We start from the raw sequence: 25770 nt of genomic DNA on the forward strand, positions 1-25770 counted from the left end.
CCTTAAGCTGGGACAGTGCATGTACCATGAGTGAAAATTATATGACTAAACATCTTGTTCCCAACACAAGAAATACATTAATATTTGTGCCTTTAATTAGCCTAACAGCACTTTTCAGCTGTAAATATTTAATTATTTTATGTCCTCTATAGAAACACACTAAATGTTCGTAGCACACAGGCAGACATCAAAACTCTTTACACTGTATATTCATTCTCACTCCTGGTTCTTTTTAAAAGAAAATTGTATTTGGAATCATCAGTCCTAGCAAACTATCCAACACCTTTATTTCCGATTTCATTGTTCATTTCTGATACAAAAGTCAAACTTACACAGATAGCTCTTCAGAACAAAAAACCTAAATGATTTATACATAAACAATTACATGCAGCATTTATAATGTGCAGTACAAAATGTACACTGTTTAGAGGAGATACACGCTGTGTATCGTGACAAGATTTAAACAAGGGTTCTATAGACTAGTGCTGATGGTTACATTTCACAGAGACAGCTGTAGGCACTGCCTTGAAGCAAAGAAAAGACACAGTTCTGAACAGCTCTTCTTGCCTCATCCTCAGGCCCCAGCTCCTCATTTCAGGTTTGGAGAAGAGCCTTGGTTTGGAGAAAAGCCTCATTTCAGGTTTGGAGCAAAGCTTCTCCATATTCATAGAACAGTTCTGAATTCATCAAAAATGAAGCTTGGCACATGTGCTTCAACAACCTGAGGGACACAGGAAGGCACAGTCAGGCATTTGCATTATCCATTTGTTGTCCATTCATCCACTAATGAGCATATCTGAGCACACACACTACTGCCCTGAGCCACCCTGGCATCAGGATGTGCACAGAGCAGGGAAGGAACAGCCCAGCCAGGGCTCTGAGGAGATGCCAGGAGCACAGGTACAGAGCAGGACTGCAGGAATGCTGCTGTCCTCTCTGCTGTGCTCCACACAGCATCACCTACAGCTGCAGGACTGACAGGGACCTTCTACCACACAGAACTGTGGGCTGGCAAGAGGAGACTGGAAGAATCTCACTCTCTTCACTGTGAATATCAGCTGGGAAATGGCTACTGAATGTTTATTCAAGAACCACAGAGGTACAGCCTCTGTGGCTGATTGCTGTATATCCTATACAGCAATCAGGATTATTTTTAATACTATGTATAAATAATGTATAGTCTTCAAATGTAGTTAAGTTGCATTTAAACATGAGACAAAGCCCCTCTACAAGTAGACTTTTAGCATTTCACTTGCATGTGAGACAAGGAAGGTGCCTGGGAAATCAGGCTTTGGCAGAAAGTGAAGGAAAGACAGGATACAATGGTTCACCAAAATTTGGACTTTCTAATTAGCATTTTGCCCTGTGTTTAGAATACTGCTTAGTATTACTTGGAAATATCTTGGAACTTCTATTTTATTTCTTTCCTTCCCAACAGCCCCCAGCATGATACACTGAAGATTAAATTTAACAGACTTGTTTGAAATTAGCACAAAGCTGAAATCCTTTCTTTATTAGTATTCATCTATTTATTCCTGTAGTAATGGGACTGAACTCTACAAACCAGGGCTGCTTCTGTGTCAGCAGGACCCTGAGCTGTTATTTGTTATGGTGGCTCATTTGCAGTACAAATGGAAGGTGCGGGCAGTGTCTCCCTGGCCAGATCCCTTCATTGGCTAAAGTGGAGTGGGAGCACACATTCCCTGCCCCTTTTTCCAGGGAAAATGATTGGGGTGTTTAGGAGCATATTTAGAGACATGGAATTCTTTCTTACCTTTCTTGGTAACTTGGTGTATCGAATGTAATCTTCCAGGAACATGAGGGCACCCACTACATCAGCAGGCATTTCTGGAATCTTCTGGCTAAAATTAAACCACCATGGAGATCACACTCTTACTAATCAACCAGTTACTTGGATTAAATTACTTGAAAATGCCAGCCTTCAAATAATACCATTTCCACTAGGTGTCATGTGATTCCATTACAAATAGAAATAGTGTTTTTAATCTTCTATTTAGTAAAATATATTTGTGTTATTGTCTAATGCAATCATGGAATGGTTTGGGCTAGAAGGAACCTTAAAGATCATGGAGTTACAACAGCCCTGCCATGGGCAGGGACAATTTTCACTGGACCAGTTTTCTCATGGGCCCATCCAACCTGGCCTTGAACACCTCCAGGCATGGAGCATCCACCATTTCTCTGTGAAACCTGTTCCAGAGCCTCACTACCCTCATGGGAAAGAATTTCCTCCTAACATTAATCTCAATGTCCCCCTTCTTTTAGTTTAAGTCACTCCACCTTTTCCTGTCCCTGTCTGCCCATGTAAAAAGACCTACTCCACCTTTTTTATAAGATCCCTTCAAGTACCGAAAGACTGCAAATGTCAAGTATCCTCTGCTAGAACAAAAATACTGAAAAAGCAGTGCTTTTTCACTGCTGAAGTCCTCTTCACAGAGGTGATACTTGGGCAAAAAGTAAAACACGGATACCTTGTGCATTGCTCCATCGTTGAACGAATAAACTGACCAATCAGAGCCAAAAATTGTTCTGTGTATCTTGAGTGAAACTGTTTCAACAGGGTAAGGAGCCCCAGAACCAAAGGAAGCCAGTCAATTTGATCAGCTGGCCGCTTGCACACCACTCCTGCACAGAAAAAAACCAAAACAACACGTGTTTATAAACCAGAAAATATTCTTATAGCACAGGCTAACTTATGTAATGTACTCTTCATGTTTTTTTTGCTGTCTCCCCTTCTGCTTGCCCACACAAAAAAGTCCAAAACTAATGTAACAACTGCATGTCTTCCATGGTGAATGGCTTAATGATATTAACTGAGGCATAGGATAGAATGAGAAAACCAGGAGTCTGGATTCTGTTTCCTACCCTACTGTATTTGGCTTAAATTGTATAACAAAACTGTCTGAACTGAACTGATAAAGTCAGGAACTATACATTTTCTATGCAGGTAATTTTACTATCTTCTCTACAGATAATTTCACATAGGTTTTAATTAGATTTAGACAAACAGCAACTTACACATTACCTAAATTTTTGTTGTACTGAAGTTTGGGAAACTGGGAAATGAGGAATAGGAAGTTGACGGTGGGAAAATATGGCAGACGTTTTGTTGTAATGTAGATCTGAGGGGAAAAAAAAAAGAAAAAAATGAGTAGTACAGGTCTTCTACATATTATTTTTTTTCTCAGTTAAGAAAAAAATAGAAAAAAGCAAACTGCACTAGACACCAAAATGTATGCCTGACCTTATTTAATGGATTGTGAATGCCAGCAGCTTCCAGATAAGCTGTGATTTCATACAAAAGAGTGTTGTCTTCTTTAGGATAAGGTAGTAATGGGTTCTGATAATGTGCTTCAATGTCAGCTAGTATTGCTCTAAAAGAAAAATAGATTATGTTAAATAATTAAAAAAATTATCCCTGAATAAACCTATGCCACATGTCATATTAATATAGAAATTTCAAAGATACAAAAACCCCTGCATGGCCACAATCAAGAGTAAAACACCTTTTCTGGAGTATATTTTTACAAACATCATATTTGATTCAATATCAGCACCACACATATTCCATTCCTTTTTCTCATCTAAATATGAGTTCAGAAACAAGTGTAACCAAATGCTATTAGAAACTGCATGTTTAAAACTAATTAATTGCCAAGTATTTATTTTTATTGTTTTTGCTGGTTTAAAATTCAAATACTGATCAGCAGAAACCTGCACACAAATCAGATGCCACATTTTGCTGTAATTTAGATTTTAAGGATTACTGAGCTGATAACAATTACACTGCAGTGATACAAGCAGCTCTTCAGCACATTTTGCTTCTTACTTATTGAGATTTTCCAAAGCAGCAGCCAAATGCTTGGAGTCAAACCTGCAGGAATAATTTAATTCATTGGTAATCTGTCGTCTTAAAATCTGCATCTGACCAACCTGTTGACACAAACACAAAAAGGGTGGTGTGTTATACTGAATGCAATGAAGGAAGAGTGGAGCCAAACACTGACCCCAGCTGCACAGTGCACTCAGAGCAGAGAGGCAGTCACAGTGCTTGAAGTTTACACACAGTTCTGGTCACAGGTACAGGCCAAGGGAAAAGGGCACAAAAAAGGTAACATGTATAAAACCTGTTACTTGCTTTTCATTGGCCAGTGAAAATGCCTGTACTCTGTTTTCTACCTCTCTGTAAATTTTAGGGTCAGCACAGCAGGAGAAGAAAATATCAGAGAGGCTCATTGCAGTCAACCTTCTCCTTCCCTGGCCTTTCCTCTTCACTCCAGTAACACAAACACCCACAGCACCCTGAGAAACTCTGGTGCCCATATATTATTACAGAGACAAGATAAAGAGCCAAGAGGGTGGGACAGCTTGTTTAAATCTTCAGCACAGTACAATGCCTTCTGTGGCAAGGCAAGTCTGGGAAATGCTACTGCTCCAAACTTTATCCTTGGGCACATCACAGTCACAAGGCACTGCGAGGAGACTCAAGAGTTCCTGACACTGAACACTAACTCAGTCTGCCCAGATCAGACCTCTAGTGCCAGACTCTGGTTTTGGTGAATGATTTCTTATGAATCGCAGTGCTAAGCACTTTGTGGAGTGTGAGGTGCCCACACAAACCAAGCTCAGGAGCTCTTGCAAACCCAGGCCTGCTTCACTTGTGATGCTACATAATTACAAGTCAATATAATGCAACACAGTAAAATAAGCAGATTAAAATGTCACAGAATCACAGAACGATTAAGATTGGAAGAGACCTCTGAAATCACTGAGGTCAACCTATAACCAAACACCACCTTGTGAACTAAACCCTGGCACTGAGGACCACATCCAGTCTGTCCTTAAACACCTGACAGTGACTCCACACTTCTCTGGGCAGCCTGTTTCAAAGTTTAACAACTTTTTCCATGAAGAAATTCCTCCTGATGTCCAACCTGAACCTCCCCTGGTGCAGTTTGAGGCCATGTCCTCTTGTCCTGTCACTGTTACCTGGGAGAAGAGGCCAACCCTCACCTGGCTACAGCCTCCTTTCAGGGAGCTGTAGAGAGTGGTAAGGTGCCCCCTGAGCCTCCTTTTCTCCAGGCTGAACACCCCCAGCTCCCTCAGCTGCTCCTCACAGGACTTACCCTCTAGACCCATCACCTGCCCTTTTCTGGACATGCTCCAGCACCTCCAGGTCCCTCCTGAACTGAGGGGCCAATACAACCAAAGAGCCTCGATGAATTCTGACTAACAGTAAGTCACATGAACCTACCTTCATTATGGAGTCTAAATAAGCTGTCCAGATCTTCTGTGTTTTTGCAATTGCTGCAGAATAAACCTTGTTTGAATTTGCTGAGAAAAGAAGGAGGGTGAGGCATTAAAAAAAGATCAAGTAAGAAGAGAAATAAATACAAATGTACAAAGACAATTGCTTTCTTCCATCTTAACCAGTAAGCACTTACCTATGATTCCTTTGAGGGGACTGACAGCACTCATAAGTGCTTTTAAGGTATCTTGCACTGACCTGTCACGCAATATATTTTTCTGAAACATACTGAGGAAATTCTAAATAAAAGAAAGAAATAAGTAAGTAAAATTATCACGCATGCACTCCATGATTAATCTTGATGGTACTGAAGCCACATTTTTTAACAGCAGGGAAGACTATTTCCATAGATTAAGAGTTGAGGAATTCTGTAGTTACAATTTTTGTTTTTTGGAGTTATCTTAATCAATGTTAGAACATAAAGAAGATTGCCCCTTGTTAGTATCTAATATCCACTACAGACAAGTAGTAATTCAATTTTTCAGGAAGAACTGTGTTTGTTGATACTTATTTCCCTTAAAATCTCTAGCCAGGCTAGAACTAGATTCTTCTCAGGAAACAAAAAAACTTGGTTTCACATAGCAGGTACTAACAAAACAGTAATTTCACAGAATTGACACCTTATGTATCACGGTAGACCCAAACAATCTTTGTTCATATCTAGACAGAAAAATAAAAGAAGTCCTGAAATCAACTTTTAAGTACACACATGGAGTACACCTTCAGAAAGAATCCCCAGACAACCTGGAATTACACAGCACCATTTACTTAGGAGCACCAACTTCCATAATTTTACCTGTAACTGAAATTCTCACTTCTGGAGTAGAACAACCATTATACAAATGCAATTGATTTAATTTTACCATTTCAGTAATTAACATTTTTTAAAAAATTCATTATTAAACAATAAAGCATTATGGCCTTGAGAAACTGAAGTTCAAAAATTACCTGCAGCTCCTTTACAATCATGAAACACAGCAGCCTGTCTAAGCCATTGAGACCAAAGGTACCCAAAGTATCTTGGATCTCTGAGAAGAGACGACTGTTGGTTACTTCCTGATGAGTTTTGATATCATACCAGGTATTCATCTGGTCAATGTAACACGTGATTCTGAGGGAAAAAATCAGCAAACAACTTCAGAAAAAGCTGCAGACAGCTCCTGTAATACTCTCAGTAATGAGCTGCCTTTCTTAGACAGATGAGAAAGACTCTCCAAGTATCTCTGGTGATGTTTAGCTATTCCTTTCTCCACCACGGTTCTGTCACCCGTCCCTGATTTCTCTCTCCTCCATTTGTTTAACACACTGTTTTCCTTCTTAGACTAAAATCACCACTTCTCCAGACTAACCTTTAAAATGTACAGGATGGACTGGGTAAATCTGGTTTTAGATGAAGATATGGCAGCTAAAGAAAAACTCTCTCGTGTATTTTGGTTTGTATATGGTGGAATTGAAGTTATCCAATGCATGGTGACACAAAGTACTTACTTTGGGTCTGTGATCCTCAGGATTTCTCTGCAAAGACGGCCAATAAATGTTATGGATTCATCCACAGGTGTGAATTTTGGTATAGGAATGTGAGTAGACTGGTATATACTTTGCCAGTCTTGAATCTGAAAAATAAATTTTACAGTAATTTGCAGTGTTCTCATAACACCTTTTAAATGTGTTTAGAAATTTTCCTTTTGTTTGATTTAAAAGGAGCACACTGTAACATAATGTTGTAAATTACACATAGCAGAACACTATAAAAACAGAACAAAGCAAAGAGAAGAATGAATCTTATTACAAAAATATATTAAAATATTCTATTTTGGGTACTTTCCTCTTATGTACAAATAATGCAGGGGAGATGCTGCAACATTTCATAATAAGCTGGGGGCAGATGTTTTACACAGTAGTTAGCACATTCAATTGAAGTCAGAATGGTATGAACAATGGGTACACATGCTCCATCACTCACAGGCTCTAACAGCCAACTATAAAGACATTTATCAACTTTTTTTGTTGTTTTCAGGTTTCAGTAGCACCTTTGTTCTTAAGAAGTTATTGCACTCCTGTTCCACGTTGTAGTTAATAATACGAGACACTTCCTCTTGCCAAATTTTTAAACCATATATGTTGACATAATCCTGGATATATTCAAATGATCGATGGAACCCATCCATTGTAGCTGCCATTTCTTTCAGTTTGGGCATGAGTTCACTTGGCTGGAGACAACAACAAAAAGATAAAACCAGAACGGTGAACAGGTAGAATTCAAAGAAAATGCAAAAGGTTTCTAAATACCCTTACAAAACAACCTCTAGAGCATTTCACTATGGCCCAGCCAGACCTGAAAAGCACTGAGAAGTTATCAAAGTTTGATATCTGAATTCATTATTACTAAATATTTTTCCTCCCACTTTTCATATTTATTTTTGCCTTCAGTGTTACTATTGATTGATCTAGGAGATTCAACAATCTGGGCAGGATCAAAACAAGGAGTCACTCCTTATTTTATCATTGCCTATCTGTTTACTTGGCTTATGTGACCTGTCAATCATCACAGACAAAGGCAGTACAATTCAGAATTGACAGGACACTTTGGAATAGAAAAAAAACATGTTTTTAAATTTTATGTACACTTGGCAGTTTATATACTCATTTTAACATCAAATAAAGAGTTCCAAATAACCTTCAGTAGTCCAAAACTTTTTTTTTACAAAGAGGAAATCTGCACATAAAAGCATACATTATTTTTTAGAAGGCAGTATAATAAAAGAGGTCTCTGCACACCCAAGATACATAAAAAATTAAAACCAACCTTGGCTCTAGGATTAAAGATGAGGCCCCTGTGAAGAGCCAGGGCCACCCGTTTTACCAGCTCCTTCCTTATTCCATCCTCTAGTAACTGTTTTGGGTCCACCTAAGTAGAGTAAACACTTTTGCTTTAAAGTCAGAAAGGTATAAAAAATATAAAGGATTTATTTTGTACCAAGAAAGATATTAAATACTTTTGATAAACAGGAAAGCATTGTTAACAGATGCACTTAACCACCAGAGCTTGTCCAAAGAAAAAAAAAATTATATACTTCTACTAGAGAATAAATGATTTCTTTAAGTTGAATGACAAAGGTTTGTAGTTCCCATATTCAAATTTTGTTCATGATGCACTGGGAATGTTGTGCAATTCTAAGAAGCCAGTATGCCTTAAGAAGTGTATGTTTCTTCAAGAACACTTGCTTCTAGCTCCCAAAGAGGTATCAATGTAGCCTTAATGTAAAACTGCAGGACAGTTTATACCAACGGAAGAAACAGCTCTTCCGAAATGGTTTCCAGCAGGAAAAACCTCCAGTTATCACCAAATACAGTGGATGAATCTATTAACTATGGGGACTGTGGGTTCCTAGGAACCTGAAAAAATATACTTCTTATCTGGCTGCCAATTTAGGCATCACTATTTGAAAATCTGTATGCAAACTTATATTTTCTTGTCTTTTTGTTTTTCCTTGAGGTCTCATATATTGTGCTGAAATCTGTGCTAAAGTACTAACTAACACCAAACATCCATTTCCTATTGAAATAATGGATCATTACCTTGATGATACCAACTAAAGTAGTTTTCATCATGAGGATACCTTCAGTGAATATTGAAATTGCATGGGTTAGCTTGGCAACCTGTAACAGAAAAAAATTCACTGAATTGATTCAATAGATATAAATAATTACTCTAAAAAATCCACGTTTCCCAGTGGTAGCTTCCTATTTTAGATTTAAATAGTTTGCACTGACATACTATCAACTTTACATCTTGTTCTAGACTTAATTATATAATTACCTTTCTTTTAGTCAGATAATAGAAGTGTATTAGCAGTAGGAAAGAATAGGTACCTCTCAGAGGCTTCAGAGGGATTACAGAAGGGAAGACCAGCCATATCTTGTGTGCACAAATACTATGGACAAAACTCTGAGCTGGTACCTTTGAACAAGCTGGGAACATAGGTTACAGTAGTTATTCTATAGTAAAGCCTGCTGCCACCTCAGTATTTCCATGGATCTAATATTCACTTGAACTTTTACAATTATTTACAGTTATTATTATCCTTATGCTCAGAGTTCAGACAAGCCAGTCTTTTGCCTTTCAGGTGTTTACAATACAGAACAGAGAAGACACTTCAGATCTACAGTACAACAGAAACTGGAAGTGAAAACAGCTTTAGTTTATCTGTTTTCCTTTTACCGTCTCAAAATAAAACATTACTGAACATTGCCTGCTCCTTCACTCCTACCCCCACATAAGCCAGACTCACTCTAAAAAGTCTCACGGGGGAGTTTAAACCTAATGTTCAGGACTGAACATGAGCTTAATCAGAGATCACAGCTTGTTTGCAGAAAACACCTAACAAGTGAGCACTGGCAAAATCTCCAGGGAAAAGCTGGCATCTTAACTGATTATTAGACTCTCTGGGGGACTTACTGATCTGCTCAGGTTTCTGTGTCACATCTTCCTCTACCAAAAATAAAACCAGGTAATTTTAATATTTACTCACTCTTCCAGACTGGTTACAATGCAGAATAAAAACCAGAGACAAAATGAGTAACAGCAGCTTCATCTGATCAAATTAACGTGCCTCCATCCTCTCCTCATTTGAGAGCAGCAAAAAGCTTAACCCTGCTGGCTTAATCAGTCTTTGACTTTCTCCTCTTGGAACAAGAATGCCAGATGTGGAGGGCTTCATTTCAGACTCAGGTTTTCAGGGTTCCATCCTCTCCCATAAATAAATATATACTTATGCTCATTTATAAATTCATTTAGCTTTTCCTCCCTCTCCTTCTCTACAAGATTGAAAGTTTTAAACTTCTACAAACAGAAGTGCAAAAGTTACTCATCTGTCCTCATGAAACCTAAGGTATGCTCACAATAACACCTGTCAATTTTAACTTTAGGTCAACAAATCTAACTTCACTGTTAAACTGTAACTCTATGGAGTTGTATAGATTCAAACTTAGATTAAAGTTGGCCACCTATAAGGTTTGCTTTTTCAGAATTCCCTGTTTTAACTGCACCTCATATCGTGGTCCCAGCTGAGCATAATCTCGTAGCTTGTCCTTATCAAGGCGAGTAGGCACTTCAATAATATCATGAGTCTGAAGCTTTATGATTTTGAGAAGAGATGTAAACATGCTTTCTGGAATGATCTGTAGAACCTTGTAAATGAGAGAAGAAACAGCCACAGTCAGTATATTCTCATTAAGAAAATAATCCTCAATTAAGAAAAAATAATTAGAGAACAAAGCAGTTATGCCTTGTAAGCACCCACCTTTCTCACATAGGAGACCAGCTCGCCAGAGTAATACTGGGACACACTGAGAAGGTCGGGACTGTTCGCTTGATTGATACGGAGAAGAGGCAAATCAAGAGCAGAGGCAAGCTAGAAATAAAGTTAACATTTTAACCTCACGTGTTTTTTCTGATGAAAATTATATGCTTGAATTCTCTTGCTCAGGCTCTTATCCTACAACCTAAAGCACAAGATACTTCCTAAGGAGCAGTGTTATAACAGGCTTTCCAAGATAAAAAAAAATTGTTGAAAGTCAAAGAAGTCCAACAGTCCATAACACTACCCTCCCCAAGATTGTTAAAATCCAAACAGCTGCATGGGACACTTCAATTGTAATTTTATATTCTCACTCACACTAATTCCCATTCTTATTTCTACAGAGGATATTTTAATCTGAAGCCAGAGCTTCATTGACACATAAAGGTAACAGAGAACATAACTATTTCAATTCCTTCAGCCTGTTCTGATCCATATGCAGAAGATCCCATCTGTACAGCAATGCCTCCAGAAAATAGCTGTAATGAGCAGAGATGGACAATGAGACTTACTTGCTTTATAGCAAGAACGTAATCACTGCACTATAGAAACATGCATGACTTGGTTTTATTTTCCTTAAAACTAACCTTGAGTTAATTCAATACTGTCTAAAAAAACTAGACATAGAAGATGCTGGTAAAAGAAGTCTTAACTGATTTCAGAGCTTAAGGCCTTATAAACAAACTGCTTGAATTGGCCTGCAGTGTTCCACATTGTTGTTTATACTTACCTTTAGGAAAGTGGCTCTGAGTTTAGTTACCATAGATGGACTGACTCTTATGCTGTCTTGCATAATAGATGTAAAGCTGGGGTAGGAAACAAACACAACAAATCACCTTCTTCCTCTGGAAAGGTTATTTTCAACTGTTTAATTGTATGTCAACAGCACCAGTCTAATGTGTAAATGGCAAAGAAGATCACTAACAAACTTCACTAAAGGAGGATTTAGGTCTGAAGAGCTACTGGTTAGAAAAACCCTACATGAAAAAGGGGAAGTGGGACAAAAGATGAAGCAACAGAGAGTGTTGTCAGCCACAGCAATGAAGCAGCTGAAGCAGCAGATCAGCAAAATCCCACCATGGAAACAGAGTTTTTGAGCATTAGTCTTTCCTCATTTGTTTTTGGTTGAAAAATGAACTCCAGGATTTTGGAGAACACTTAATAAGACTAAAGGATGGAGACAGGAGGTTAACAAAGCTGTTAGAGTTAGAACAGGATAGACAGAAAAAAGTTACCCTATCATTTAACCTGCAGTTAACAACCTGAGAAGGATGGATGTTAATTCCTATTCAAGCTGATTATAATTCAGTATACTCAACAATTCACAGAACAATGCTTCAACACTGTTTTTAAATTGGAATGTTGACAGTCTTAATAATATTTTTGCATGTGATTTCCCAGAAGTTTTACAAATGGTTACTGACTGGAAGGAAAAGGTCCTGCTAACATACCTGTCAATTAATTGCCACGCATAAGAAAGATCACCAACTATCTGCATGGTGATCAAGACCTCTTCTTTGATGTTGATAGTTCGGATCATCTGATGGAGAAATTTGCGGGTGTCGGCCAGAAACTGGCAAACTTGCAGGTTACTTTCCAGCTGGTGAAACTCTTGGACCTATATTTAAAAAATAAACAAACAAAACTCATAAAAGGACTCTTTTTTGGTTGTTTTCTATTCATCTTTAAGGACAGCAATACAAACAGAATCAGTAAACTGACACTTCTGGATGGTAGCAGCCGTAAGACACTTAAATCCTGGCCTGTTACAGAGTGTATTAACAATACATTTCACAAAGTTATTCAAGCAGGTGTACTATGAAACATCATTCTAAGTACTCTTTTATATCCTGGAAATAGAAAAAGCACACACAGAAAAAATACAGGGTTTTTTTTTATTATTTTGCTTTTCAAATCACCCTTTCTAGTTTCAAATTAATTTATTTTCAGCATTTCTAAAAAATTAGTAATATTGCCAAATAATATTAAATACTGAATTAATTTCTTTGAAAAAACATACAAACCCTCGGCTACAGGTAGCATGACCATTCATACTATATTTTTCAATACCAAGGTTTACACAAAACTCCTGCTTACCATAGATATGTAACAGCAAAGATCTAATAGATTTAAACAGCTGATAAAATGCAGATCTGTTTTGTAACTCCGCTATCAGAAGTCAGCACATGCGTAAACAATGCTGCTGCTCCAGAAGGACAAGGTCATTTATCTCAAATTGTCTTTGCCATACCTCTTCCAAAGCCTGTATCAGCTGCACGGTTTTTCTGCCTGCTGCAGTGGAATCATCATAGTTGAGAGACATTATTTGCTTGGAGATTTCTCTGAACCAAGCCTGAAGATTTTCTATGAAAGAATTAAAAAGAAATTAATGAAATCTCTGCATATATGATAGGCACCAAAAATACAGGGAACTTGCTAGTCAAAAGAAACAAACTAGCTATGAACATAGGAGATTATTTTTACAAGGTTTTTTTCCACTGGTACATTTATAGTCTTTCAATATGTACACTTGTAAAGTGACAAATGCTCAAGTAAATTTCACATGCAACATTAAAAACACCTACCAAAATAAATGGGCATTAAAAAAATCTTACTATTGACTTTTAAGTCCTTGGAGAACTTGGAGAATACCACTCAGTGTAGAGGAGAAGTAAAAGAAGGTTTTCTTCTTTTAAAAAATGTTGATACAATTGAAATCTAGGTTACAGCCAGGGAAACAATTAGGGAAGAGGTTAAACCATCCCTAAATTTAATGGGCATGATCTTCTTACTCCTTTGTACATAGAACATGGTAATTATACATACATTATACATACAGAATTGAACTGATATTTTATAGTTAACTGGTATATCTAAATAAAGGAATGAAAAATACTTCTAAAAATAGGGCCATCTAAATATTAGGTACCTAAATATCACTTACATATGGAATATGTGCTGAAAACCTAAACAAGACAAGAGATAGAGACCTCTTTGGCAGCTGAGAGACATGAAAATTGTTCCTATATTATCACTATTAGAATAAAGTATTTTATTTTGGTATCACTTTAGAAATATAAATCAAAATAACTTTTTTCCCCAAAAAGTATAATTTTTAATAATTACCATTTTTCTCCACTCTAGTAAGAGGTTTAACTCCTGAGAAGACATCAGCAAGCTCAGTCATCCTTTCAGATCCCTCTTTTTTATAGTTCTCCCATTTCACTTGTTTTTCTGACAGCATCTGCTTGAACATCTACTGAAACCCAAAGCATTTGGTTTACAAAACTGGAAAGGAGGCATATCACAAATAAAATACTGAAAACAGATGGAACTGACTAAGTGATTACTACATAACTTCAAGATCTTGCCAGAATATTAAAAATAAAATTAAAAATATTAAGAAATACAGACAGTGTGATGGACATACAGTGACAGAAGCTTACTGAATTTTATAGAACAGTACAATGCATATTTTTTGATTTTTAGTCACTTTTAAAAATACCCAGTGAATTTTTCAGGTTAGAGATCTTAGAAGACTAAGCAGCACATTACCTCTTTTAAAATGAATTCAAATTGAGCTGTATCCAGAAGAAGCTGGAAAAGGATCCTGGAATTGTACCTTGAGTCTGTTAAAATTTGATCCTTTATCTGGCGGAGACGTTTGTTATTTGGATCACAAGCTGAAAATGGAAAGACAACATATCTCCACTGTTACACAGAATTTGGCCAAACTTCTTAATCTTTGTAAATACATTCTTTTTTAATAGCTTGAAGGCAAAAACATTTTGCTCTGGTATGTAAATCCCCACTTGTTTTTCATTTACATGGACTAACTCTTCCTTTGAATAGAATATAATTAAGGCTTCGTGGTGCTTCAGCCTTCTTAAAACTTCTGCAGGCTTCTGAAACTAAATGTGAATTTAGTCCCTCTGTCCAGGAAGCCCTGAGATCAGTATTTCTAAAATCATTACAAAAATTGTATGGAGGTGTTAACAGAAACCCTTTTGCATATCAAGAAGCCTCAAAGACAGCACAAGCATTCAAATAAGGGAATGTCTAAATATGTCATTTTACACACCCAAACTCACATGACAGACATTACTCAACAGCTTCAGCTGAATTTCAGTTCAACAGAACAAAAACTTTAGTTTCAACCTGTTAATTACTAAGATTTAAAGAAATTGGTCACTGCTTTCTTTTTGGAGCTACATAAAACTTTCAGAGTGTTTTTCTGCAGAATACTATTCAACAAGATCATGACTTCTACTAATTTTTGGACCTGTATTCAGCTCACAAGAACTGAGGAAAGGCATGTGCTGTTTCAGACAAGGCTTTAGGAGTCTATTTGTAAAACAACAGCTCAACAATCTCCTGCAAACATCGGAGGAAACTGCTGACTTCGACAGCAGCAGAACTGAACTTCCCCCGGGGCCCAAAGTGAAGCCCCAGTGGAGCAGGACTGACAGCTCAGCAGGGTCTTACTGGTGTCTGCAGTGTGCAGCATCAGCCAGCGGATCGCCACGTTGCAGTCTCGCAGACAATTCAGCAGCTTGGGAATGTTGTCCAGCACCAGCTCTTCCCTCAGACAGCCCTCCTTGAGGAACTGCTGCACCTGCGTGTGCACTCGCTCGGTGACTGCGGCGTATCTGCTGGCCTTGAAACACACAAAGCCTGCATCAATAAAATCCTTGCCTCAAATGGAATGCACCATGTTCCCAAGAGCTTAGCTGGCACACAGCTAAAAAAAAAGTGTTATAAAAATTATTATCATTACTAGTAGGCAATATTATACACTGCAAGTGCACGACAAAGGATGCAAGATAAATGTTAAAGCAAGGCTATACTTGTCTAAGATTTCTATAGCCCTCAAAGTAAAGTGAGAAAGACAAGTAGATGTTGCACAAGTATTTCTCACAGGTAGTCAGGGTGAAAACCCTTAGGAATAAAACTCTGGAATGACCCAAAGAGAGCCAGAAGCTAAAAGTAGACACCTAGAGCCAAGAGAAGACTTTGAAAAACAGTTTTCCTATGTCAGAAAACAGCAGCACAAACAGCACACATGCTCCCACAGAAAGTAGTTCCAGAGTCCAGGCTACAGGAAGCATAATGTTTCAAAAAGGCAGACTTTTTATATATCCACTTATATACTCTTTAGGAATTATTCCTAAAAAATGGTACTAATATTTTATTGCCTAATGGGAAAGAACAACAACAAAAATCTGTCACAGAATGAAGATACTTATTTGTCACTTTTGAGATGGTCATAAGAAACTGAAGAACACACTGTATTTCAGAAGGCTTCTCTATATTTATTTTACAGCATGCTGTCTTTTTATACTTTTTCACAAAGTTTATACTTATTCATTGGTCAGAATACAGCAACATAATATTCATTGGAGCAAGGCAGCCTGCCCCTCATTTATCTCTCTCTCTCCGTTTCCAGGCTGACAGCTTGGAAAAGCTCCTTTCAGGAGCAAAGGCAAATCTTATCAGCTCCTCTCTTTCACTAACTCCTTCTGACTCACAGACCAGCTGTGAGCCCCTTCCACACTTATTATTAATTGAGTTCTACTTGGTTAACTTCTTCCCTAAAGATGAAGGCAAAATGTCTACTTATTTTCCCTAAGGTTGCCAGACACTATGGTACATACATTGTAAGCAGGAAGAAAAGACCCATGCATTATTGATGTCATACACTTCAGATGCCCACTTATCTTGCATCTTGCTAAAAATACTTAATGTTGGCTTATGTACCTGCTCTTTGACATTTGAAAGATCCAGTGTGTAGTTGAGGGCAGTTTTAGCAGCTTTGTAGGGCTCCCACGCTTCTGCCAGATTGACAGTGATTCCCATGTAAATGCTAATGACCTAAAATTGGAAGCAGAAAACAAGTTGTATTTATATTATTACTAAGAAATTAGCATTTAGCAATATGTCAGAAAGGGATATGCTGTGGCTATAAATAAGAGATAACTGAACTTTTTTGGTAGCAGTACTTTTTGGTGTACCACCTTTGGAAATCAAGAAGAACACTTTGAAACAAAAGGCACACAATTAATTAGAAGCTTAGTTCTGAAAACAAGATGACAGTTCTTTCAGTCACTATATATGATACTCAATTTTTTTCTCCATGAACTCATGAGTTATTTTTTATTTCCATGATGCTCTAAAGAAGACTGATAAAAGCAACTGGGGAAAAAAGCTATGATAGGGAGGGCAAAATGAGCTGAATTTATCTTACTGTGAGGATGCCCAAAAGACAAAATTAAACTGTAATGCATCTTTCACAGTGACACAACAGAAAGAAATTATGATTAAATAGTATGATTTTTGAGGAGCAAAGAGAAACTGATTTCAGACTCCTTGCACAAGTTTAAGCATGATTAAAAATACAGAACTGTGAGTAAATAACAAGTATTTGTAAGATACATGATCAAAAGTGGAAGACTTTGTTTATTGACAGATGAAGGATGTACAGAGCTGTGGGATTATGAGCTTTGTCACACTGATGCTCCAATGTTCCTCCATACAGGCATGATCACATTGAAGGGGCACTGTCAGCCTTTGAGCTCTTCTGGCAGTGTCAAGTAAACGCAAATGGGACCTGGGTCTGCTGATATGAAGATCTCCCTCATATTGTTGAAGTGAAGCTCTTTATTTCCTGTAGATGACAGCTCCTCAAAAGGCTACACTTCAACTGCTAAGAATAATTTGAAATCAGACTAGGAGTTGAGCATTTTTTATAACGCAGCTAACTTATCCACACTGGATCGCAAGAAGATAGGTGTTGTCTAAAAATATCAATTTGTACTATGAATCAAGTTAATAAAAATGATGGCATAATCAAAAATTTGCAGTGTCAAGTTCTTATTTCTAAAAATAAGCTTGTAGTTGTCCTGAAACAGAGGGTTTCTAATGTCTACTGAAATAGACAGACAGCTATTGCAGTTTCTTCCCTACCTGCTTCACTGCTACATTTATGGTACAGGAGAATATAACTTGAAACCAAAGAGATACACAGATTAAGGTACAGTTTCTTTGTTAAGTCTGATTCCCTTTGACATAGGCCACCTAGGGACTCTATTCTTTTATGCCAGCCTATTTCAACAGCAGTTTTCGTAGACTAGGGATTCTGGATAGAAATCTTAAATATCAGTACTGAAACACAGTAATTCCATTTTAATTACTGCACCTGAAAACGTCTATAGAAGCACATGTAGTGACAGCTTTAGCTTCTATGTTATTTTGACAACAGCACAGAGCTAATCCTTAAACAAGTTTTCAAAGAACATCAGTGTGGGATGATCTGTTGGGGATCAAGATTGTCCTCTACAGCATCCTTGACATGCTGGTAGAATTCACCAGCAGAAACCACATGAAAGTCAGAAATGATAAATAAAGTCCTGTACTTGGGACAAACCTAAACCATTGCAACAATACAACTGGCTGCTGGTGTCACAATTCTGCAGAAAAGGACCTAAATGTCTTGCTGGACAAACCAAACACGAATCAAGCACGCAGTCTTATGACAACAAAAAATAATCAGACACTTGGCTATGCCAAACTGCAGCCAGCAGAGTGGGGGAAGTAAGTTTTTCCTTTTAGTCAGCTCTCATTGAATTTCTTTGACAGAAATGGGTCCAGGTTTGGGCTCCTCAGCATGAGACAGACATACACAAATTGGAATGAAGTGAACAGGAGGCCACCAACACACCTGTGGGGACCCAGTATGTAAGAACAGGGTTTGCTTAAGCTGGAAGAAAGATGTCAAAGGAATCTGACTGTGGTCTTCACCTACCTAAAGGGAAGTAACAACTAAGACCGAGCCAGACCCACCTCAGAGGTGTACAGTGAAAAAACAGGAAGCAACAGCCACAAGCTATAGCAAAAGAAATTCCACTGATACAGAAGGAAGAAATTCTTCACCACTAGAGTGATGAATCACAGCCACAGGTGTCCACAGAGCCTGCAGTCTTCACCTTATACATTTCCAAAGCTAACTGGGCAAGGCCTGAGCAGCTTGATTTAGCTTCGAAGTCAGCCCTGCTTTGAGGAGAAGGCTGGACTAGAAGATGCTTAAAATACCTTCCATCACACATTTTCTTGGGACTGACTTTATCTTGATGGTATTAGAGTATAGTTGACTGAAGCATTTAAGACAATGAATTACACTTTCAAAGGACAGTCTTCCATGCTTATCCAGAGTGTTTGACTTGGACTGCTTCACTCTGAATAAAGTAAAATTTCCACAGAGAAAAATCTGTTCTAATTTTAGGTTATTACATTTCTATAACACATACTGTAACAATAATTTCAATTGTTCTTATAACATTAAATCCAGGGAACAGTTTTAAAACAGAATTAACATTTACCCAATTATCTGGAAAGTATTTATCCACAATCTCTCTCATTTTTGCTTGCTGAGTGTGAAGAATAGAAGGGTCAAAATACAGTATCACATAGAGCATGGCAGCCTGAGTAGCCAGGGCAGTGCTGCGGTGTTCTGGTAATGGATATGCTGAAACCTGGAAAAAGTAACAAAACAAAGCTGAACATAATACAGTGCATCACAAACCACCTGAAAGTATTATGGGACACATTAAAGAGTGCAGTGTATAGATACTACAGGGCAAGAAGTTTATTTAGGTAAGCTGGACATGCTTACTCCTACAGCATATTTACCAGATGTATTTCCATAGTGTAAAAGTTGACTGTGTAGATGTGTGCTACTTGTAACAGGCTACAGTAAGATTTTACTATGCTGTAAATGAGTCAAGTAAGATATGTCCAATCATAAGACATTAAACAGAAATGGTGCTTTTTACTGCAAGGCTGGCCAAGTACTGCAGCAGCTTGCCCAGAGAGGTTCTATGGTTTGTACCTCTGGAGATACTCAAAATCCAACTGGGTGCAGCCCAGTGCAACCTGCTCCAACTGTGCTCGAGCCTGGTCAGACTACCTGACCTCGAGTCCCTACAACCTCTGTCATTTATTTTTTTTCTGCACTTCATGGCTGAGTAATTGACCTAAGAATCCAATTGATGCTCCCTTTTAAAACCCTTTTTTATCTCAGGGTGGCTTACCTGGTTGTAAATGTCATCTGACCGTAAGCGGCCGATAACCATGCTGACAAAAGTTTCACTTATAGGAACCCTGCTAAAGTAACTCTCGGGGTAGTTTGGAGGTCTTTTAGCTCCAGGCTGGCTTGAGTATCCAGTGCTTCGAAGCAATTTACAAATATCATCTAAATTGGAGTCAGCAGAGGATCTGGCTGCACTGTTTTACAAAAAAAGAGGAACAAAAATATGAGCTATATAACCCAGTAATTCCCTTTTCTCCCACCCCTTGTAACCACACCCTTCTCACAAGAAAATTAAGAAATACTGAAGTCTTTTGACTTCAATTTTTTCAAACAAGTTAAACAATTTGTTTATTGCATTAATATCATGTTACAGGACACTGATGAATGTCCATACTGAAATTCCAGATAAGCAGAAAAAGCACAAACAGAAAATTAAACTCAGGAACAGAAAGAAGGAGCTTTATGTTCAAAGAAGAATTTGTTCCTTTTTTCCCCTTCTTTTTAAAATTTTCTTTTTCTTTCTCCCAATTTCTGAATTCCCCCTGTCAATTCACTTCTGCATTCCAGAGTTAAAGAATCTCTCATTATATACTGGGAGCCATAAACATAGTCAAAGCATCATTTATATGTGTGGAAGGATTTGCACTGATACCCTTTTAAGACCCCAGCTGTTACACCCTGATGCTGAGAACCTACCCTGTAAAACTTGTTACTCATTTATCTAATAAAGCACTACAAGAAGTCTGACTTGCAATACATTTGTAACCTAGATAGTCAGGACTTTTCAGAAAGTCTCCTTGCACATTTGGGAACCCATGACATTTTCATAGCTGGCAATTGCAGCCTAAAAGCTTTAGCTGAAAGTTTTTTTGTGGACTTCAAATGTCTGTTGTAACAGAATGAAAAATCTGTTGCTCATTTTGCAGCTGACCTTGCAGCTAAAAGCTAAAGCAAGGAGTTCTACTGATATTCAGAGAGCTCTGCTAAATTATCTGTCCAAAGTCAGTTGAAAGGTGTCAATATTTCTATTTATCTTAATTCAGTGACCTAGGTTACTGAATATACTGCAGGTTACACATCTCAGCCTTGAGTGCTTCTGTACACCTATATACACGACCTGTATCTGTAGTAGGAAACCAACATTCTTTCTCTGACTTCTCCTTCAATCTTCTGGTCAATGACCAGGAGCATGACTCCATATAAATACAAAGCTTCACACTGTTTGGAAAGAGAAAGAATGAAGAAAGAATATAACATGAACATGACTTTGCAGCAACACTTGAAGAAAAACATGTATTGGCAAACCAAGTCAATGTCAACTACGTAGTTAATGTAACATGAAAAATGGCAGGCTGAGGATTGTTGCTCTTTGTCCTCCTTGAAGTGAGTCACAGCACTTCCATGCATTTGGTAAACCTAAAAATTTTTGTCTAGGTTGGCACTTACTGAGTGGGTTAATTTTCTACTATTACAAAACTAGTCAATACTTACTAGAAGCTGTTTTCCATCTTCATTAAGGAGGACGGTTTCTAATGTCTGCTGAATGTAAATTCCTTCATTGAGGTCATCTAAGTATCTAGGAATCATGACAAAAACTTTGGTCATTGACTATTTTGCTCTCAAACTAGAACTCAATCAGTGACATTTTCTCTGAAAGCCAACAGATGCATCACAACACTTCCCTAGAAGAAGCAGCAAAGAAGAAGAGAGCTCTCCTAAAAAATGAGAGACTGGAACCCCTAGCTAGTGCCAACCAGCTGGCAGAAGTTTCCTTCCATATTCTGATGGTGTATGTGAAAGACACTGGAGGATACCTGGCAGCTTATAGCTCATCATTATAATCTTGTCATGGGTGATAACAGCCTGGGAAGGCTGCCATGCAATTGTGCAGTAAAACTGTCATATTTTCAAGTTACCTAAGTATACCTCCTGGAAATACCATAACTTGATCTCAATTGAAATTTGGAAGGCAGAGCTAGAAGTAGCATATGTTCACCTGAATTAAGAGAAGATTTATTCCTATTAAAGGATTTTCCAGCAACACTACTTAATAAGTAATATCAAACATTTGATATTTTCATATAACATCAATAATAAAACCAACTGTCATGTTTAAGATTCTCAGTAACTTTTACTTAGACCATTTAATGAAGTTTTAATTTTGTTTTTTACACGTCAGAGTAGCAAACTTGAGAATATGGCAACTTCACTGAAAAATTAAGTTCAAGAAAATAATGCCAATGAAAGTTTAAAAAACTCCAAACCATCTGATATTCTGTTTTGCAAGAAAAAAAAAATTAGCTTAATAATATGGATTCTCCTTTATAAAAAAAAATCTTCAGGACAATCTCTATGATACAGCAAAACTAACTCAAATTTACAACTGAGGAAATGAGGTACAGAGGTTAAATGTTTTCAAGTCATATATTAACCTGGCAGGGAACTGCTGGAGTAAAAGATAGTGTTCACTCCAGCAACCCAGGTTTGCTGGTACACATGAATATGCTTCAACAAGGAGTATATTGTGTCTCTAAGGAAAAAGCTTCTCATCAATAAGATAAAACAGTAATCTGGTCTTTGAAAACCTGTACGTATTTAAGACACCATACCTGTTTAAATCTACAATGTATTTGTGTACACTCTGAAAAGCTAAATAAAATCTTGTCAAAATTTCAATGTTGTTCTCACGAAATTCTTCATCTAAATCCAGTAACTCAGGCTTGGCTTCCAGTTTGCCTTCACATATCTCAGGTCCCTGAAAAACAGAAACTCACCTTTAGAGACAATACTTGACTTTGATCTCCACTTCTCTACAGTAGGACACAAACCATGTACAACCACCCCTGTGTGCAAACCAGAGTTACCATTTCTTACCAAAACAAGGATGTGTAGTTTTCTAACCTAGTTTATGGTTAAATACTGATTCTATAAAGACGAGCTTTACACATTGTTACAATCTGCAATGACTTTAAATATGATTTATCCAATGTAATGAATGGAAAATAGCCAATGCTTTCAGTAAAGCCCCAAACCATTTGAAAGCACTGGATGCTTTCTGTAGTGCCAACTATCTCTCTGATGGAATTTTTTCCTTTACACATTTCTTCTTGTTGATTTCTCAGATTGAAACCATAACATTGAGGGCTCACAAAGCTTAGTACCTTCTCATACATTCAAACTGCTTGAAAATATTAGACATGTTTTTTCCACAGACTCTACGTCTAGCTGAGCATTCGTCTCCTGAATTAATGCAGAAACTTTGTCATTAACAATCATGGGGAAAAAAGAACTGGGATGAAGAACCTGACTTCCTTAAAGCAGTAGTACAACTTTTCTAACCCTTTACAAATGTCATATTTCTCAAAGGCACTATGCAGTCTTACCATCACCAAATAAATGAAAATAATGCTAAAGTTTAATTGGAAGTATTATTACAATTTAATTGAAAATACCCAGCTGGCAATTTGAGTTTTAAAAAATATTCTTCTGCTTCTCTTTCTGTGCAAAACATCTACATAAAACAAAGGATAAAAGCAGGCGTCAAACTGCCATTGAATTCAAATAGATAAAGTAAATAGTATCAACTTTTCAAATCTCAAATCTCTCCTCATTAAGTAATTCTAAAAATCAAGTATACAGAAGGGGTGCATTTGCAGTAAAAATATTTGTGAATTCTCTAATCTCTGCTTTTTAAGTTTGATTTCTAAGGATTTATTTGGTTTTCATGATGAAAACCAGCACATTGTTATGCTTTCTCAACATTCAAAAATACTGAGGCTTTAAGGATTACTGTATTTCTCACCAATTACAGCTGTCTGCTTTTAAATTTTCAAGTAATTTGTTTATAAAAAAGACTTCTCCCAAGCACTTAGAGCTAAAGGTAACTGTGAAATCATTTGTGCTCTGGATTTTCAGTATCCAAGCCCCACAGTGCCTGAAATTTACAACTTCTACTACAATGAAATTGAATTAAATTTTAGAAGTGCCTCCCTTGCTTCATTATTACCATTTCTTGTATTGTACAGTCCAAATAAAGTCAGATTAGATAGTCTCTGTTGTTCCTTCTTAGTCATGCTGGAAAATGACAGAGGGAACTTAGTTCTGCAAGCTTAATTCTGAAAGAGAAATAAGAGCTTTCCATGGACAGTTCTCCTTGACTTATTTATTTATTTATTTACTCAGCACATGTGACAAGTCCAGAGGAAGAACAATCATAGCACTGTCAGACAGGAAAGCAGGAAGCAGTTTTCATGGCTGCAAAGAATAAGCTACAGATTAACAGAAGAAAGATGGGCATACTGCCCATGCCACTGCTCTGAAGGAAAACAACTGACCATGCAGGCTCAGAACCTGCTGGAGGAAGTTTAATTTAGTGGTCCTGCAGGAATTACTACTATTACTACTACTACTACTACCTCCCCAGAATCCAATACTCACATTTTACATAACTGGTATCTATCAAAATTCACAGGCCAGATGACTCATCAAACATTCTGGAAGATGCAGTAGTAATAAACACAATAGTCAGGAATGGCTGTTTCACAGCCCAAAACATCCTCATGTGGGACAGCAATTTTAAGGAGAAGTTTAATAATAAAAGGATTTACCTTGAAATAACTGAAATCAAATATGATATCTCCATACTTCTGTTGATCAGCCTTGTCCTTTAGCCTGAAAACACCAGGAATAAATTCGGAAAGCCTCAGAAGTTCTGCAATGATGGCATTTCCACAGGAAACAATCCGAAGAATTGCCTGACCACAGAGGTTATTTTCAGCCAGAAAATCCACCATTGTGGAGCTGGATGTGACAGAGCAGCAGAAGTCCTGCAGTCTGATTCTGATCCTTACTCTTTAGGTTACTGGAAGCAGAAAGCCTGATGAAGAAACCAGCTGCGCCATTAATAACCTGTAAAAACAAACCCACACACATCCAGAGTGGTTTATATTAATGGTTTTGATAGTTTAATTTGTAGATATTTAAGCATACTCTCCAATCTTTCAAATTACGAAATCTGGATCATCCACAACTTTGGAAAATCAAAGAAATGCACAGAACTAATTTTCAGCATGTACATTTAGTTCGAGAAGTGACCTGTGTGAGCAGGCAGGGGAAGTGTGATCTTTTGGGGAACAGCTGAAGGACACTATTGAAGAATGGAATGAAGCGATTATGACCAGGAGAGGAGATAAGGCCCAAGGAAAGCAAAACTACTTCACAAAATGTGTTTTAAAGAGCTCCTTTAGAAATACAACCAAAGTGATCATAATGGGTTTAGCAATAAGGAAAACTTTCATGGCAAATGGAAAAGACGCAGCTCCGCTCCTTTATTTATTGCTGAAGGACGAGCTCCCATGCCGTGGTTGCGTTTCATGCTCAGTTTTATTCACACGTTTCCTGCAGGACACGACGTGCAGCACCAAAAATAAGCGTCTGTGCTTCAGAAACATTTACGGCAAGTTATGACCAGGCTTGACTTTTCACCAAACGCTTTCTGAACCACTGCGATACATTTCGGATGACAGAGAGCTGTCCCAAGACAGTTCTGACCCAGAACGAGCGCCCGGAGCCCTCCCAGGTCCCCAGCGCCGCCTCAAGCTCGGCTGCACGGGGGCACAGCGGGCCCCAGACCCACAGCGGCCGGACGGGCTCCGAACCCGGCCCCGTCCCGTCCCGCTCCGCCACCGCCGCACTCACAGTCTGCAGCCGGGCGGCCCCGCTCCCTCAGCGGCTCGCCCTGCCCCGGCAGCGCCTGCGGGCAGGGACGGCGGCGGCTGCGGGGCCACAAGGATGCACTGGAGGGTAAGAAGGATGGCAGGGAGGCGGCGGCGCTCCCTACGACGTAGCCGAGGCCTCCCATCACATGACGGCGCCGGCTGATGAGGCGGTTCCGCCTGCCCCGCTGCCCGGCGCTACCGCCCTCCTGCCAGTGCCGCCGGGAGGGCGGCGTGGGGCTGCCCGCGGGACAGCTGCGCTCTCGAGCTGCGGGGACGAGG

General features: G+C 38.3%; 2 protein-coding genes across 3 annotated transcripts in view; one reads left to right on the forward strand and one right to left on the reverse strand.

Annotated features, from left to right (window-relative positions):
• Positions 1-262: 262 nt before the first annotated feature.
• WASHC5 (WASH complex subunit 5) lies at positions 263-25623 on the reverse strand. Of its 2 annotated transcripts, XM_064396705.1 has the most exons (30): positions 25472-25623; positions 24382-24682; positions 22384-22529; positions 21266-21350; positions 20892-20992; positions 19776-19968; positions 19065-19217; positions 16447-16560; positions 15175-15346; positions 14245-14372; positions 13816-13945; positions 12941-13053; positions 12141-12307; positions 11420-11495; positions 10633-10743; positions 10379-10519; positions 8909-8989; positions 8136-8237; positions 7360-7539; positions 6818-6942; positions 6278-6440; positions 5466-5568; positions 5276-5355; positions 3851-3954; positions 3266-3395; positions 3047-3143; positions 2493-2646; positions 1775-1862; positions 641-721; positions 263-598 (listed from the first exon to the last, which is right to left on the reverse strand). In XM_064396705.1, the coding sequence occupies exons 2-29, from the start codon at positions 24565-24567 to the stop codon at positions 665-667; spliced, it is 3480 nt and encodes a 1159-aa protein (XP_064252775.1). In that variant the 5' UTR covers positions 24568-24682; positions 25472-25623; the 3' UTR covers positions 263-598; positions 641-664. The 2 variants fall into 2 exon arrangements, with proteins under 2 accessions (XP_064252775.1, XP_064252766.1); XM_064396696.1 differs by having other exon boundaries at positions 263-721.
• NSMCE2 (NSE2 (MMS21) homolog, SMC5-SMC6 complex SUMO ligase) overlaps positions 25623-25770 on the forward strand; it is a 126396-nt gene continuing 126248 nt past the window's right edge. Inside the window, exon 1 of the mRNA XM_064396731.1 lies at positions 25623-25769. Within this exon, the coding sequence (XP_064252801.1) occupies positions 25638-25769 (132 nt within the window). The 5' untranslated portion in view covers positions 25623-25637. The remainder of the gene's footprint in view (position 25770) is intronic.

The sequence above is a fragment of the Passer domesticus genome, chromosome 1 (genome assembly GCF_036417665.1).
Source record: "Passer domesticus isolate bPasDom1 chromosome 1, bPasDom1.hap1, whole genome shotgun sequence".
Classification (NCBI taxonomy): domain Eukaryota; kingdom Metazoa; phylum Chordata; class Aves; order Passeriformes; family Passeridae; genus Passer; species Passer domesticus.

Excerpts from the sequence above, each read along its gene's own strand:
- WASHC5 (XM_064396705.1), bottom strand. The coding sequence starts at position 24,567 with ATGGTGGATTTTCTGGCTGAAAATAACCTCTGTGGTCAGGCAATTCTT. Across the intron at positions 5,569-6,277 it reads TGATTGTAAAGGAGCTGCAG|AATTTCCTCAGTATGTTTCA; the intron begins GTAATTTTTGAA and ends TCTTTTATTTAG. Across the intron at positions 722-1,774 it reads ACACCAAGTTACCAAGAAAG|GTTGTTGAAGCACATGTGCC; the intron begins GTAAGAAAGAAT and ends TGTGTCCCTCAG.